At 41.0% G+C, this 18,401-nt stretch overlaps 1 protein-coding gene across 1 annotated transcript in view; it reads right to left on the reverse strand.

Annotated features, from left to right (window-relative positions):
* Positions 1 to 18,401, reverse strand: part of pcca (propionyl-CoA carboxylase subunit alpha) — a 352,214-nt gene that overhangs the window by 197,589 nt on the left and 136,224 nt on the right. Inside the window, exons 9-11 of the mRNA XM_059646462.1 lie at positions 17,719 to 17,797; positions 4,428 to 4,530; positions 2,211 to 2,305 (exon numbers count right to left, since the gene is read on the reverse strand). Coding sequence (XP_059502445.1) covers positions 2,211 to 2,305; positions 4,428 to 4,530; positions 17,719 to 17,797 — 277 coding nt within the window. The remainder of the gene's footprint in view (positions 1 to 2,210; positions 2,306 to 4,427; positions 4,531 to 17,718; positions 17,798 to 18,401) is intronic.

Raw genomic sequence — 18,401 nt, forward strand, 5'->3', positions numbered from 1 at the left:
TTATAAATTTTCCTTAACGTAAAAATCCACTGCATTTCATGAAGAAGTGAGTCATAGAAATATTGTCAAAAAGGTTATGCGAAAGCTTTTAAATGAAGCCAAGTTCTGTTTTAAAGTTTTAAAGGAAGACGGCTTGCTTGACAGTGTTAATGAACAGAAATATCTTCCAACTAAAATTTGCTGAGAACTACTGGTTTTGGTCCCTAGGAAAAGTTTTGTTTCCTCACCACAGTTTCCACCTCCCTTCCTGGTTACTGTCCAACACTGGACACATTAGTTATAACTACTTAACACTGATCATAAATCATGTCCATCAGAGGCTGCAATTTCTGCAGCACTCCCCACCTCTGGAACTGCCTCAGCTCCTCTGCTACTCAACCGTAACTTTGTTACTTGCAAACTTTGCCTACTCCACTGTTTTCCTGGTTGGTCTCTGCTGCCCATTCCTTAACTCTCACAAATGTTGCACTACCACATCAGCCCTGTGCTCACCGATCAACATTAGTTATAATCCAGCATTACCCATTTAAAAGTTTCTACCTTGTTTTCAAAGGCCCTACCCCATTTCTGCAATATCCTCCAATCACACAACCTTGCAAGATCCCTGATAATAAAGTGTGAAGCTGGATGAACACAGCAGGCCAAGCAGCATCTCAGGAGCACAAAAGCTGACGTTTCGGGCCTAGACCCTTCATCAGAGAGGGGGATGGGGAGAGGGTTCTGGAATAAATAGGGAGAGAGGGGGAGGCGGACCAAAGATGGAGAGAAAAGAAGACAGGTGGAGAGGAGAGTATAGGTGGGGAGGGGATAGGTCAGTCCAGGGAAGACGGACAGGTCAAGGAGGTGGGATGAAGTTAGTAGGTGGGAGATTTGCGGCTTGGGGTGGGAGGAAGGGATGAGTGAGAGGAAGAACAGGTTAGGGAGGCAGAGACAGGTTGGACTGGTTTTGGGATGCAGTGGGTGGAGGGGAAGAGCTGGGCTGGTTGTGTGGTGCAGCGGGGGGAGGGGACGAACCGGGCTGGTTTTGGGATGTGGTGGGGGAAGGGGAGATTTTGAAGCTGGTGAAGTCCACATTGATACCATTGGGCTGCAGGGTTCCCAAGCGGAATATGAGTTGCTGTTCCTGCAACCTTCGGGTGGCATCATTGTGGCACTGCAGGAGGCCCATGATGGACATATCATCTAAAGAATGGGAGGAGGAGTGGAAATGGTTTACGACTGGGAGGTGCAGTTGTTTATTGCGAACTGAGCAGAGGTGTTCTGCAAAGCAGTCCCCAAGCCTCCGCTTGGTTTGCCCAATGTAGAGGAAGCCACACCGGGTACAATGGATGCAGTATACCACATTGGCAGATGTGCAGGTGGACCTCTGCTTAATATGGAAAGTGATTTTGGGGCCTGGGATAGGGGTGAGGGAGGTGGCGTGGGGGCAAGTGTAGCATTTCCTGCAGTTGCAGGGGAAGGTGCCGGGTGTGGTGGGGGTTGGAGGGCAGTGGAGCGAACAAGGGAGTCTCGGAGAGAGTGTTCTGCTTGGGAACCCTGAAGCCCAATGGTATCAATGTGGACTTCACCAGCTTCAAAATCTCCCCTTCCCCCACCGCATCCCAAAACCAGCCCAGTTCGTCCCCTCCCCCCACTGCACCACACAATCAGCCCAGCTCTTCCCCTCCACCCACTGCATCCCAAAACCAGTCCAACCTGTCTCTGCCTCCCTAACCTGTTCTTCCTCTCACCCATCCCTTCCTCCCACACCAAGCCGCACCTCCATTTCCTACCTCCCACCTCCTAGACCTATCCATCTTCCCTGGACTGACCTATCCCCTCCCTACCTCCCCACCTATACTCTCCTCTCCACCTATCTTTTCTCTCCATCTTTGGTCCGCCTCCCCCTCTCTCCCTATTTATTCCAGAACCCTCACCCCATCCCCCTCTCTGATGAAGGGTCTAGGCCTGAAACGTCAGCTTTTGTGCTCCTGACATGCTGCTTGGCCTGCTGTGTTCCTCCAGCTTCACACTTTATTATTTTGGATTCTCCAGCATCTGCAGTTCCCATTATCTCTTCCAAGATCCCTGTTCACTTCCAATTCTGGTCTTTGAATCCTAGAAGAGAACGAAAGTTGTGGGTGTTCTAAAGTTGGAAAATGAGTTTTGTTTTGTGATCGAGACTTTATTGAAGAACAGACAGTTATTAGACACTGTGTTTAATGGCTTACCTTGGGGCTTCTTCAACTACCTTCTGGTTCCTTCTCTGAATGGAGCATTCTCTCTCGTTCAACCAGAGTGCATTGCCATGTTTGTCTCCTAAAATCTGTAAATATCGTTGCATTGAAGGGCGTTTATAGGTATGAAATGATCTTTGATACAATCATGGAGATAAAAGCACGTTAATATGTGGACCCAGAACAGTATTATTTATCAAATGTGTGGTCAGGTTCCAGACTTTTCACAATATTTTAAATTATATTTACCATATGGAAACAAATTTTGTTTTCCATTAAGTCCCCATATTTGTCTTTTCCTGTATAAAACCTTTCTTCAATCCTGCAAAACTAGACATCGTGCTTAATACAACAACAGCTTTAGATGTCCTGAAGTGCCCATTTTTCAAGTTGGAGCTCAACAATGAGTGGGTGCAGACTGATTGCCTTCATGGGCATGACAGCTTAGTCTCCCCAGCAGAACACAAGCACATCCCCAAAACAGATTATGCGGTAAAGAACAGCAATGAGCCATACCTCAGTTTTGCCCATTCCTACCCAGGGTCTTGAGGCTAACTGTAGTGTCCTGTTAGTATTTCAGCCAAGATCAGTTGATTCAGCCCATTGCAGAATTAAACCCTGGTATCTCCCCTACCTATTTTCTTTCAAATGCTTTCACAGATTTCACTTTGTTGACGAGTCCAACATTTGCTTCCCACCCATTATCACCCTTCAAAAAGTGGCAGCAAGTTGCCTTCTTGAAACTCTGCAGTCCATATGGCATAAATACATCCAAAGTGCTGTCAGGAAGAGAATTGCAAGAGTCTGACCCAGTGACAGTGAAGCAACAACAGTATTGTTCCAAGTCAGGATGGTGTGGTGCGCAGGGGAACTTGCAGGTGGTGGTGTTCCCATGTGCTGTTACCCTTGTACTTCTAGATAGTAGAGGTTACAGCTGTGGAAGATGCTGTTTAAAGGAACCCTGGTGATTTGCTGCAGAAGAGATTCTGTGTGGTCCTACAGTCAACACTAATCATTAGTGATGAAGGAGGAATTGTTTAATATGGTAGATGAAGTGTCAATCAAGTGGGTTGCTTCCCCTGGATAGTGTCGAGCTTCTATATGGCTCATTTAAAATTAATTCACAATTGAGGATATACACGTGCATCTGCATGGGGGATTTATTTGCATTAGAAAATCAAACATTCTCCAGTGAAAGCTGAAAGATAACCTCATTAAGGTCTTGAAGATTACGTAGGGTACATTCAGAGTGTTTCTATTTTATTTTGAAGACCAAAAGCAGGGGTTATCAAAATAAGATAGGCACTACGTAATAGAATAGGGCATTCAAAAGCAAAATCATTACCCAGAGTGGTGAAAATGTGGAACTTACTACCACAGAAAATGGTTGAGGTAAATGTATAAGCGGGGAAAGGAACATAAGAATGCTTTGAAAAAGCCTGATGAAAACGGGCAGGAGGAGGCTCATGCAGAACATAATTACTAGCATGGGCCAGCTGTGTCAAATGGCCTGTTCCAGTGCAATGGAGTCAATGAAATCTACATATTTAAAAATTGCAGTCCTAATTCTCCTTTTTCCCAGGCTGACTACAGAAACAACATTTGCTGAGATTCAAGACTGATCATACAATGAAGTCTTTTTTTTAACATTTTGTACATTGTTTGTGGCAATGACCCTAAGGAAGTCACAATTTCATGAATTTGACAGAGCTTTGAAACACTGTAACACTTGAAATGGAAAAAAATTCATTTGCAAACACCCAATCTAGGTACCAAATACCCCCAAGCAAGCAGTCCAGCTTCATTAGTTACAAAGCAGAACACTCCACATTATGTCTGAACGTATGTCAGCACCAACGTAAGAGTAGATGCAGCATCTCTAAGTCCACCGTCTCCCACTGCTTGCTTGCATGTTAAGCAATTTTACTCCTTCAATTGAATGATGCTGTTAATTTGGTGGCAAATTAGGGAGCAGTTTTCGATTGCAGTAAATACATCCATTAGGAACTGGATTGGATATGCAAAATCATTTCATGCAGGGCCATTCCAGTTAAAGATCTGTACCCCCATCTATTATTGGCCATATTCAAAGCCAAACCCTATTTGTGAAAAGCCAATAATTGGTTCATCCATTTCTTTGCATAAATTTGTAACAATTGCAAGATTTTATTGGCCGAGAATCTTCAATTAAAGAATCCTGAATGCATTAACCTGAATTTCAATGTGACGAGGATTATCGATGAACTTCTCTATCAAAAGCCGATCATCACCAAAACTTGAAGCTGCTTCTTGTGAAGAAAATCTAAACCCTTCCCTGAAGAATTGGAGAGAAAGGGCATTTATCAGAAGGTAATCGTTTTAACTTGGCCCTTACATTTTAGTACTAGTTTTACACATCATTGTAGACAGGTGAGTTTTTTTTTTAAGTATTCACCAAGGTAACCAAATATTTATTGTTCTCTTAAATAACATGATAAATAGAACATTAACTATTTCAATAATCACAATTAAAATTTTAAACTAAATTACAAAAATCTATACATGTCAAACACCAATTAAATTAGGATTCAAGCAATATTAACCAAATACTCAGAATATAACATTCAAATAAAGTACTTAACTCAGTTGCTTCAAACGGAGCAGATCAAATTCTGGTTTCTGGAAGTTCTATGTTCATCTCCATTTGCATTTCATGTATCCACAGCCTAATTAAAATTCATTTCAATCTTCCCTAATGATTCAGCTTGGAAAGGCAGCATGCAATTTTAGTTATACAGATTACTTAGCTCTGGAGTGGAATCCCAGTTTCACTTAGTTCATTAATTTCACCCTCAGTCTGGTTTCACTTCTATCATAGATTCAAACTTGAGCAGAACTGAGAGAGTACTGTGCTGTTGTTACTGACTTTCATATGAGACGTTAAATAAGTCGTCCCCTGCCCTCTCAGATGGATGCTAAAAATCCCACGGCCTCAATTTAAATAAGAAGGATGGATGTCAGCCATTGTCCCATTCAATATTAACTCTGTAAACCAGCATCCCTAAACAGACATCTACTGGGCTATCTTGTTGCTGTTTTCCTTGTGTAAAACTGGCTTTTGTGTTTCTCACATCACAATTGTGAGTGCACTTAAAAATGTACGTCATTGGCTATAAAGCATTTGGGAAGTTCTGATGTTGTAAAAGATCATAGAATAGATCATAGAATCCCTACAGTGTGGAAACAGGCCCTTCAGCCCAACAAGTCCACACTGATCCTGACAGCATCCCACCCAGACCCGTCCCCCTGTAATCTACCTAATCTACACATCCCTGAACACTACGGACAATTTTGCATGGCCAATTCACCCAGCCTGCACATCATTTGGGCTATGGGAAGAAACTGGAGCACCCAGAGGAAGCTCACACAGACAGAGGGAGAATGCTCAACGTCCACACAGTCACCTGAGGGAGAAATCAAACCCAGGTCCCTGGCGCTGAGAGGCGGCAGTGCTAACCACTGTGCCACGCTAAAAACACCACATAAATTTAAAATTTTACACTGTGAAATTCTTTGTTTATTCAATCATAAACAAATGAATTTTGGTGCTGATTTAATCACTTCAGCTCTGTCTTTCCATCTGAAATTGGAATGCTAGTAGCAGATTTTGTATTATACCATACATCTAAACGTCCTGTATTAGAATTGCTGATTTTCTATCTCAGTAAACAATTTCATACCTGATGGGGGCTTTTGAAGAATATTTTCTTTCTTTCAATTGTACAAGTACAGATGTCAGTGACTTTTCGCTAACAATAATATGAGACATGCAGAGAAATTTGAAATTTATCTTCACACATTCTTCAACGTTGGCAAAACATTGTCCCCAAATATCTTGATTCAGTGGCCAATGAATACCAAATTGCAACCACAATTCAATCTGAACAAAATTTACAAATAAGTATCCCCTAGAGAAGCTATCCATTTATAAAAAGTGAGTGGGAATGTCCTACTTGAACTAAATCCAGAAGTGTTTAAATTGTGAGGTGAGCTACCAGAAGACAATACATCCCACTTTAAGATAATCTTCATCTGATCATTTGGGGTTGTTTAATTGTTAAGTTAATTCAGAATATTACTAAACATTATTTCAAATCTGAATTCTAACCCTGTGTAATATATAGCATATGCAGTTTTAGAGTATTGGTGGCAGCAAAAGAACTGAAGGCCCTTCATCCCATAAGGTACCATGTTGTCAATTATGGGTCCACTAATTTGATAATGATAAAAATCTATGGCAGGATGTTCATAGGTATGAATGAAATGGTCACTGGCAAGAAAGCTGGATGAATCACAAGAGATGTGCAATGATGTGATTCGTGATGTTGACTGCAAAAAGTTCTATTTTCAACCAAGTGTCGAACAGCAAAACAATATCTCACTAATGAGTGCTGAGAAGCCTATCCACAAGAATTAACGTCATCTTTATTACCTCATGTCACCCCATAACTTGCAGCTTCCAATTTTCCTACTCATTGGGTAGAAGCTAGACAGCAACAAATCCTGATTTGAAAGAGCAGTAACTTGCTGATTGCAGCTTGCCACTTGTCCTCCAGACCTCCATCAGTCACCAACATCTCACAGCAGGCTCCATGTGCAGTGGTTGAATGCCCTTCCCCTCAACCAAGACCTATTGGCAAAGTGGCGTGCCAATTTCAATCTGTCAGACATGTTTATGGATAATTGACAGGAACTGTTCAGGGCAACTGTGGGTTTCCAGCACTTGACTGGGTTCTTGGCTATATTTTAAAGATAACGCTGGTGCCAGTAATCCCAGGATATGTGAGCAGTGTTCTGTACTTCTACCACGGTGAATGGGAGAATACAGTAAGCAAGGCACCACAGGGCATGGTAATGAGGTAAGTTTGGGAAGACAGCACAAGAAAGTTCACTACGGCACATGAAGAGAAACTTCCATGAAACTTGCTGATTTCTGGCAAGAGTCAGCCCCATTTGCACTTGGGTTAAATGCAGGCAAATGGGACCAGTTCAGTTTAGGAAGCCTGGTCAGCATGGATGAGTTGGGCCAAAAGGTCTGTTTCCATGCTGTATGACTCTATATCGATGTACTGTCCTTACTCTTCTCCTTTGCCCTCTGATCTACGTTGGCTCCAGTCTGCCAATGCCTAGATTATAAAATTTTCATCCGTGTTTTCAAATCTTTCCAAGGCGGTGCCTTCCCCATTCTGTAATCTCCTCTAGTCCTTCAACCCTCTTTGCAGTCCTCCAATCCTAGCCTCCTAAACTTGACTCTGTCAATGGTATTCATATCTTCAACCGCCTAGGTCCTGAGTGCTGAAATTACCTCCCTAAACCTCTACCACTCTCTCCTCCTTTAAGATGCTCTTAAGTGTAAGGTCAACTTTCATTCTGCGTCTTTATCTTGTTAAGTGCCTCAGTGTATTTGTCTGATTCTGTCGCTCCTGTGAAACACACTGGGGCATTTTACTACATTAAAGGTGCTATGTAAGTACAAGCTGCTACTGCTGAAATGAAATTCATGAACCAGTAAGGTAAAATCATGAACAGGTTTACCAACAGATTGGTAAATGTACCAACTCAATAGTTAAAGGCACTCTGCCAGGTGCAAGATTTTTTTCTTTGAAATTTTCTTCTTTCCTCTCTTCACATTGCCTGGAAATGTTAAGGTACCGTTGTACAGTTGCTAAGCACTTCTCGTAACTCAACCAAACAGCCATTCCTTAATTGCTAGCGTAGGAGCTGAAAACACTCATGGCGAAGCAATTGAAGTCAGGGATCCTCAAAGATCATAGTACTGAGGAGTGGATGTCGGCCATTTGGCGTTTCAAACCTACTCAAAAGCAGTGTGATCAGGATTGATGTAATTGCTTTCTCAACTCCAATTTTCTGTCTGCCTCCCATAACCGTTGAATAACTTGCCAAATCAAAACTCTATCTCCACTGCATTGGATAGATATAATGATCAGCCCTCATTACCTTCTCAGGTACAGAACAACTCTTAAAAGGAAGATGCATTATTTTTAAAACTGTGGCCACTTGTTCGAGCCTATGGCACAAAACACCTTCCTGTCAATACAGCCTGTCACATCCCCACAGGATTTTATATATTTCAACAAGATTACCTCCAAGTCTTCTAAACTCTATAGGGCAAAGATCCAACCTCAGAATCATAGAATTGCTGTAGTGTGGAGGACAGCCATATGACCAGTGTGATGCAATGGCTCTCTGGATGAGCAATTCTGTTTAATATCATTCCCCACCTTTATCCTACAACTTTGTTGAACCTTTCTTCATAAGTTCAGCACTTTGTCCCAGGAATAACTGCAGTAAACCTTCTCAGCTCTGCTTTGAACATAATGGCATCCTTTTACAAATTCTATGTTAGTCCACCAAGATCCTGTACAGCTGCAACAATCCTTCACTACTTTTATATTCCATTCAACTTACAATAAACCCCAAAAATCCATTTGCCTTTTTAATCACCTGATGTTTCTGCATCCTAATATTTTCAGATTTATGTACCAGTACATACAGATTCCTCTGTGCCACCACTTCTGGGATCTCTCCCCATTTAAATGAATTGCTTGCTGGAGTTTTCTGATGAGACAACAGAGAGGATTGCTGGGCGCAGTGTTAATGATGTGGTGTACATGGACTTCCAGAACGTAATCAATATAGTGCTACACAGCAGACTTGTGAAGACAGTTAGAGGTCATCGAATAGAAGAGACAATGGTAATGTAGGTACAAAATGGTCTGAGGAATCGGAAACAGTTATGGTTCATGGGTATTTTTCAGGCAAAAAGAAGGTCAGTCCTGAGTTCTCCAAGGGTCTGTATTGGGACCAATGTTTTTGCTGAAATATACAAATGATCTAGATCTTGGTGTGCACATATAACCATATTATGGCTTTAAGAAGTGTGTTTTGTCTTTTTTTGAACAAAGGTTTTGAGCCAGAAATGCTGAGTTATCTCTTTCAAGCCAATAAAAGAAACAGCTTGTGAGGCCCTGGGTGTCCTTTTCTTACAGTTAGAACAATAGAAGCAGCATGAATGGTTGAGTCAGGCTTCCACAGAACTCGGGTTTCAGTTTAGCTTAGTTTTCTATGGCTTTGAAGTTGGTTGTGGAAGCTGCTGTACATCTCTCCGTCTGCTGCAGCAAACAAAAAGACTGATTTCTCCCTCTTTGCCAGAATTTTCTCTTGATGTTCTTTTCTCGCGAACTGGAGAAACATCGCACGCGAGACAATCTATTTTACTGAATGCACCTTTGCCAAATGTGTGTCTTTGGGGTGTTACTATACTGGAACAGTTGCTATTTAGGAGTTAAGTAATTTATTGTTCTGTTAGGTTTTCCAGTAGAACTTAAGTTAGACCAATTCTTTTTTGTTTGTATTTTAATTGGATGTAAGAATAAAGTGTATTTTGCTTAAAGCCGAGTAGTGTGACCAATCGAATCACATCTGGAGCACCTTACACTTGCCTTTAAGTAAGATAAAAGTTAGGGTCTAGGCTATCTCTTTAGTATTCTTGAAGGGGGTTTGAACTGGTTCATAACAAAAGGAATATTTCAAAATTCGCTGATGACAGAAAACATGGGTGAATTGTAAACAGTGAGTAGTATAGCGCAGAAGTTAATATGACACGGACTTGTTGACAGAGTGGATGGATAGGTGGCAGATGAAGTTCAATATGCATAAGTGTAAGGTGATACAACATGACACAAAGAACTAGGAGAGACAGTACAAAATAAAGGGTATTTTAAAGAAGTTATGCACGAGCAGAGACACCTGGCTGTATACGTTCATAAGCCATTAAAGGTGGACAGCAGTTAATAAAGTATACAGAATTCTAAGCTTTATTAAGAGAAGCGTAGAGTACAAAATCCACAAGGTTAACAATGGCGTTATATAAAGCACTGGTTGGACCTCAGCTGGAGTACTGTATACAGTTCTAGACATCACACTATAGAAAGGACATGAATGCACTGGCTAAAGTGCAAAAGAGGTTTGTAAAAAATGTTTCCAGGGATGAGCATTTCAGGTATGAGGAAAGCTGGGACTGTTTTCCCTACAGTTGAAAAGGTCAAGAGGATATTTGATCATAGTTTACAAAATCATGAGGGGTGTGGGAAAAGTGTATGGGGAGAATATGGTCCTACTGAGAGAAGAATTAAGAACCAGAGGACTGAGTTTGAGAGTGTTTCACAAAAGAAGCAAATGAGAGATGGGAAAAACATTCAGCATGCACTGAAATACCCCGTCTGAAAAGTTGAATTGGGACGTTCAAGAAGTCACTGATTATTTAATAAGAAATAACAGAGAGGGTTTCAGGGAAGAGGCTGAAAAACAGCACCTGATTAAAGAGCTCAGAATACCAGCGTAGACACGATGGGTCCGGTAGCCCCCTGTTCTATAACAATTGTGTGTACCGATTTTCTCTTTGCCCTGTCAAGGTTAAAAAGTTCGCTTTTTCCCATGTTATACTCCATTTCTCATTTTTCTGCCCACTCACATAACCCTTTTAAATCCCTTGTAGACTCTTCACCTCCACTTGACAATTTACTGTTCCTATCTACCTTGGTGTCATCAGAAAATAAATTCAGATTCTTTATCCAAGTCATTGATAGAGATTTGAAAAACTTGATCCCTGTGGTGCTCCACGAGTTACAGATTGCCAAGCCAAAACAGACCAATTTATCCCTACCCTCTGTTTCCTAATAGCTAACTAATTCTTTATCCATGTTATACAATCCTCCTACAATTTAAGCTATTATTTTATGCAATAACCTCTGTTGTAGCACCTTACCAAATACTTTTTGGAAATCCAAGTACACCATGAGATTGCTTTAAAGCAGCACACATATCTCTGCGGCTGTGGGCCTGGAGAAGGTAGTGCAGAAATTTGAAAACAGACAACAAGTTTAAAATCTAACCAATACCAAATTCCACACTGCAAAATGATCATTAGACCTGGGGGCATGATAAATGAGAAACAATGCCTGGAAGGACATAGGTGCATCAACTCAAGTTTGGGAAGAGAGAATGTGCAAAGCCCACCAGAAATGGGTTAGAATAGTCAAGTCTGCAGGTAACAAAGGCACCACGTGAGTTTCAATAGCAGCTGAGAAAAGGCAGGAGCACAGTATGTTGATGTTACAGAGAAAGAAATAAGGAAACAGGCTGTAGTCAGGTCTCGCTGTGGAAATTGACCGCAAAATCTGTTGGCATGCAACAGGAGTGCTGCTTTTGGCCAGAGATGCTGTCCTTCAGACAAGAAGGCACTGAAATAAAATATTTCATCTACCTATCCAGGTGTCTATTAAAGGTGTGATTTGCAAAGTAGCTTCCCTATTTGCCTATGTGATACAAGTTATTATGCTTCAGCAAATAATTCATTGACTGCAAATTACATTAGGCTATCTCAAGAATACGAAATTCTCTTTATAAACAATTATTATTCTTCCCTCTTAAAGAATGAGGTATGTTTTCATTAATGTGCTGCATTTACACATCACTAGTCAATAAAGAGGAAGGAAAGCAACAGAATTACTTCTCACGTATATCACTGAACATATAAGATTGAAATACTGGAGCTGTTGCTTGAGGCATCGATTCTGCAAATAAAAGGGCAGGAACAAAAATATTCTGCTTTAAAAATCACAAGCTTGAAGGAAACTCAGACCAAACGGAACGTGAGCACAAAAATGATTGTAAAATCAATCTTGGGAAACACAGAAGGGTGGTTACTGAGGCTACAATCAATATTTGCTCCTGTCAAATCAAAACAGATTAAAATGAAGCGAGGTTAATGCAAAAGAAAAGTGAAGTAGGAAAGTGAAGAGCTACGAACAGAAGGTAGCCATTTGGTCTAATGAATCACCACTTTCCTACCTTTATCCCATAACCCTTGGTATGCTTAGTGATTAAAAATCTTTCTCAGGCTCAACTACTGTTAACAGCCACGCCTCAAAAGTCCTCTGTGGGGGAAATAGAAATCATCAACTCCACTACTCTCAGAAGAAATTCTGTCTCATCCCTATCTTAAAAGAGCAACCTTTACTCTTGAGATTATGCCTCCTCGACTTTACTCCTCCTAGACTCTCCCACAATGCAAGCCCCCTAAACCTTGCATGTTTCAATGAGGTCACCCTTACTCTTCTCAATTCCAAAGTATACTGGCCCAAACTACTCAACCTCTCCTGAAAATAAATCCCTCTATTCCCAGGATCAACATAATGAATCTTCACTGGATTGCTTCCAATGACAGAATCTTTCCTCAGATACAGTGACCAAAAATACCGAATGCATTCTCGGTAGGTTCTAACTAATGCTAACTAGTTACAGCACAATTTCCCCATTTTTATTTGATTTCCTTTGAAATAAAAGCCAACATTTCAATTACATTCCCCACTGGCTGCTGAAGTTGCATGCTAGCTTCCTGTCATTTATGCATGAGGGTCCTCAAATCCCTCTGTGCTTGAGCTGACGGCAGTCTTTCTCTATTTCAATAGTATTCAACTCCTCTATTCTTCCTGTCAAAATTCAAACCCGCACATTTTTCCCTATTATATTCCAACAACCATATATTTTCCCATTGTCTATATCCCTCTGCAGACTCCATGTGCTATGCTCACCACTTGTCATCCACAAACACGGCAAGAATACCTTCACTTTCTGCATCCAATTCACTCATATAGATGTTTTTAATCAACCTGTTCATATACATTATGAAACACATCTGGAGCAGATGTACTTGAATCCAGGCCTTCTGGCTCAAAATTAGGGACACTACCAATGCACCACAAGAGCCCCAAGTCATTAATAAACATTGTAAATAATTGTCGCACCATTACTGATCTCTGCAGCAGTCCACTAGGTATAAGTTTCTATCTGAAATGCACACTTTATCCCAATTCTCCATCTTCTATTAACCAATTCTCTATCCATAATATACTACACCCAACACCAAGGGGTTTTATCTTATTAAGCAACCTTATGATTGGTATGTTATCGAAAGATACATCAAGGATGGTCAGCAAGGTTTCAAAACATATGAGGGAACTTTTTCTTGACTTCTGTCCCTGGAAAGGTCCAACACAGCACCATGACCTCCAAGAGGTCAAGGAGACAGCCCTAGCAAGTACAGGGATCAAGTCTCATGTTGTTAATACTAATCTGATCTAGGGTGGCCATCCAATCAACTCCTCAAACAGTTGAAGTTAATGTGGCAATGTACTATTTTACATGTATGTTGTTTCTGGGAGCCATGGATAGCTCAAGTTTCTTTCCATCGCATGCTTTTACTGCCTGGCATTGGGCTACATTGGAACACACAAACAAGAGGCAAAAGCAGGCCATTTGGCCATTCAAGCCTGCTCTACCTTTTAATAGGATCCCGGTTGATCTGATTATAACCTCAAATCCACATTTCCTTGGCAACCTTTCACCCCCTCACTTATCAAGAAGCTATCTACCTTTGCTTGAAAATATTCAAATTCTCTATTTCCACGATGCTTTCAGGAGGAGGGTACCAAAGACTCATGACTCTCCACGTGAAATAATTGCACCTCATTGCCTACAGCAATATACATCATGTCTAACAAGAAAGGACGCATTGCTGAACCTGGTTCTGGGAAATGAGGTGGGCTGAGTAGATCAAGTGTCACTGGGAGCACATTTAGGGAACAGTGATCATCTTATCGAAAGGTTCAGGATGATGCTGGAGAATAATATTAGTCGATCAGATAAAAAAAATTAATTGGCTGAGAGTGACCTTCAATGGGGCAAGACTAGAGATGAACAGTACAGCCTGGGATAAGAGGCTGGCAGGAAAGCCCAAAATCAATAACAGGTTACATTCAAAGAATGGATGGTTCAGATAATGCTAAGGTACATCCACCCAAAAGAAAAGGCAAGACATTCAAATCCAGACCACCCTGAATAACAAAAGAGATAGAAATTAAGATAAAAAATAAAAAGTGTGCTCCTGAATTGTGTCTGGTAAAAAATACAATTGAGAGCCAAGAGAATTATGGAATGTTCAAAAGGATGATGAATAAGTATATTACAGAAATCAGGCCACAGTGACAAGAGGAGAAAACATTATCACTAAAAGGGTTCAAAACCTGTAAGGAAGTAGTGTTGGATAGACTGTCGGTACTTAAGGCCGATAAGGACTTGGACCAGACAAGAAGCATAGTGATACTGAAGGAACAGAGAGTGGAAATTGCAGGGAACATGGGACATAATTTCTTCTTTGGCAAATAAGATTCAGGAAAATCCCAGGGTTTCTTATACATATGTAAGGTGCAAGAGGGTCACCAGGGAATGGGAGAGATCATGCATGAACAAAGGATGAAATTTACGTGTGGAGCCGAAGGAAGTGGGCGAGGTCCTTAACAAATACTTTGCATTGGTTTTCACAAAGGAGAAGGACATGTGAATTTGAGGAGGGGTGGGGTATGTTGATAATATAGGTCATGCCAATATGAAAAAAAGGTGGTATTGGGTATTTTAAAGGGAATTCAAGTAGAAAAGTCCCCAGAACTGAGGGGAACTATCCCAGAATGTCAAGGGAGGCAGCTGAGGAAATTGCTCGAGCCTTGTACAAAATCTTTGTATCCACTTTAGTCATAGGCAGGGTCCCAGAGAAATGGAGACTAGCCAGCATTGTTCCTTTGTTTAAGAAGGACAACAGGGATAATCCGGGAAATTGCAGGTTAGCGAGCCTTAGGTCAGTGATTACGGATATTACTGGAGAAAATTCTTAGGAATACAATTTACTCCCATTTGGAAAAATTAGAACTTCATACAGAAGCACCGCATGGCTTTGTGCAGGGATGGTCATGTCTCATCAACTTGATTGCGTTCCTTAACAGAGATAATGGATGAGGACAGGATGATAGATGTGATCTACATGGTTTTAAACAAAGGCCTTTGACACGGCCCCTCGTCGCAGGCTGATATAGAAGGTGAAGTCATGAGATCTGCCACGAGCTGGTAAAATGGATACAAAACCGGCTTAGTCATAGAAGTCAGAATAGCAGAGGAAGGATGTTTTCTAGATTGGAGACCTGTGATCAGTGGTGTTCCACAGGGATCAGTGTTGGGATCCTTTGTATGTAACATATAAAATGATTTGAAGGAGAATGTAGGTGGCCTGATTGATAAGTTGCGAGTGATACATTCAAACAGAGATCACAGGTTCTGTGGCTGGTGAGGAAGATTGCCAAAGAATACAGCAGGATGTGGAAAATCGCAAAAGATTTTGTTTTTTTAAAATTCTCTTCATATTTTTCCACCGGACCAGGTAAGGGAAAAATGCCCACAATACTCTAAAAGACATTTTAAGTGTATTATTTTTGTTTCAGTTATGACGTTAACTGTTTTTACCCAACATTCACGGCCTTCAGCAATACAAAGAGTGAATATTAAAAATATTTACCCAAGAATTTATTAAACAGCATAAGATGTCAAATGTTAGCAATCAATTTACATTCAATATCTTTAAGATGACAGGCCCCTGCGATAAGGCTGTTAAAAAATATTACTGTCTTGAGCTTTATAAATAGAGGCATTGAATTGATAAGTAAGTTATACTAAATCTTTGTAGAACACTTTGTATAGGCTTCAGATGGAGGATTCTGTCCAATATTGAGCATTACACTTAGGATGAATTTCAATGCTTTGGAGGAGGTACAGAGATTAATGAGAAAGATAGCATTGCTGAGAGGATTCAGTTATGTGGAAAGATTGAATGAGCTGCAATTGTTCTCTTTAAGGTAGATATGTTTAGATTAAACTCCCTACAGTGTGGAAACAGGCCCTTCGGCCCAACAAGTCCACACCACCCCTTGAGGCATCCCACCCAGACCCATCCCCCTATAACCCACACACCCCTGAACACTACCGGCAATTTAGCATGGCCAATCCACCTAACCTGCACATCTTTGGACTGTGGGAGAAAACCGGAGCACCCGAAGGAAACCCATGCTTCATGGGGAGAATGTGCAAACTCCACACAGACAGTCGCCTGAGGCAGGAATCAAACCCGGCGTTTAAGGGGATATTGAATCACAGGGTTTTAACAAACCAAATAAGGCAAAAATTATTTCCATTAGCCGGACGGTAATAATCAGAGGACACAGATTTAAGATAGGTATCAAAAGGACTTTGAATAATTATTGTTCATATCTGACAGCCATAAACAAAAGTCAAGTCCCATAGTTGTCCAAAATTTCATCCAGTAACCTCAACATGAAGAAAAGACTTGTTGCACCTGTAAGAAACTCATGACATTCCACAGCACTTAGCCATTGAAGTACTTTCAAAGTGTGGTCAATGTTGTAATGCAGAAAAAACAGCAGTCAATTTGCACACAGCAAGATCCCACAATCTCTAATGTGATGCATCATTATTGATTTTGGACAGAACAGTGGGAAGAACTCCCTAGCTCCTCTTCAAAATAGTGCCTTGGGATCTTTTACATCTACCTGAGAGAGCAGATGAAGCCTCAATTTAACACCAAGCCTGAGTTCTTTGGACAGTTCATAACTCCCTCACTACTGAACTGGGAGTGTCATTGTAGATTTTGTGCTCAAGTCATCAAGTGGGTTTGAGCCCTAAAACTTTCTCACACAGGCAACAACACAATGTACTGAGCATCAACTGGAAGGGAGGACAGGGGACAAATCCAGGGTTTAGTCACTGTCACTGCCACTCAAAAGCAGTTCACGCTGCAGCTTCCCTTATTTTTCTATGAAGGTACTCAGTATGCAAATCTGGCAATCAGCACACAGCAAGCCCGATGTATTTAAGTGCAATATGAGTGTACCATGTATCATGTTTTCCATTTAATAATTTTAAATTATCTGCAGTGACAATAATGCTAATTCAATTCAAGTCAAGCTATTATTTTAAAAGCAAAAGTATTCTTTAACATGGTTTAAAACTAGTTTACGATTAATTTAGTGATGTCTAACTTCAACTTGATAGTCACATCACGTTAGAGAGCAGGCACAAATGGAGTTGGTTTGTTTCTTGTGCTCAAGTTCCTGTTTGCTGCACCTTGGGTGTTGTCTCCTCCTATTTTCCACACAGCCTCTGACGATGAGAGAGAGGTAGGTATAGCAAATGGAGCATTTGGCTCAAAGCAGGTTTCAGCAAACTGGGGCAGAGAGGAGTGAATGACATTCCAGTGAGTTTCGCTAACACACGAAGTTGTTTGCTTTAACAGCAGCCTCTCAAACAAAATAAACAGAATTAACCTGCCTGTGGAGCTCTGTTTATGTTAAATGCCTGTCTCAGCCAGCACTCCAACACTTGTCTCAAATCCCAGCCAAACCTTGTGCAAGCAGGTAGTTGATTTCATCCTACTTCATTCTTAATATATTTCCAATATCAAAATCGTAATCACACAATAAAACCTCTCTCAGAAACCAACTGGGGTTTTTTGCCTGTTATTTTCTGAATATGGCCTCACCTGGTCTCATCATCATTCCAGGCTATTCTCATGCCTTTCCCACCACCTCCTGCTGAGGCCTTGATCATGACGGGGTAGCCTAGCAGCAGGGGACAATTAGACAGAAGTACTGACTTTGATCATTTGGTCATGTGAGCATAACAGCTGACCATATGTCCAAAAACGCTGGAGCCAACAACTGGTTTACTGGAATGTATATTCGAGTACCAAAGTACTGCACCAAGAGTATCATTCCTTCCTTTACCTAAATCTTGGTGCTTCAACCCTAGTTATAGCATCTGAAGTGTAATTTCCCATCTCACCACTGATTCACCGGGTACACCAATCAATAAGATTGTTAGTTTGGACATCAGTAGCTTGGTTCCTCCTTCCAGCCATCCCTCTTCCTCCCAAATCCAAAGAAAATAATAATTAAAAAAAGAGCATTGATTAACTAGTGTTTTTGGTCTTTATGTTTATTGTTGACTAAGAAGAGTAATAATTTACATCTTTGTACTTTGTAAATACGTGCACTGATGAGGAAACCAGACAAGTACTAGAGGGAGAATGGAATGCATGAGGGAGAAAGAAACACAAAGATAAATGCAGAGGTAAAATCAAGTTAGGGCAGCAGACTTGGGCAACAGAGCCAAATGGCCTGTTTCCACACTGTAACTAGTATCACAGCAAAAGTTAATCCAGTT

Source organism: Stegostoma tigrinum, chromosome 6 (genome assembly GCF_030684315.1).
Source record: "Stegostoma tigrinum isolate sSteTig4 chromosome 6, sSteTig4.hap1, whole genome shotgun sequence".
Classification (NCBI taxonomy): Eukaryota; Metazoa; Chordata; class Chondrichthyes; order Orectolobiformes; family Stegostomatidae; genus Stegostoma; species Stegostoma tigrinum.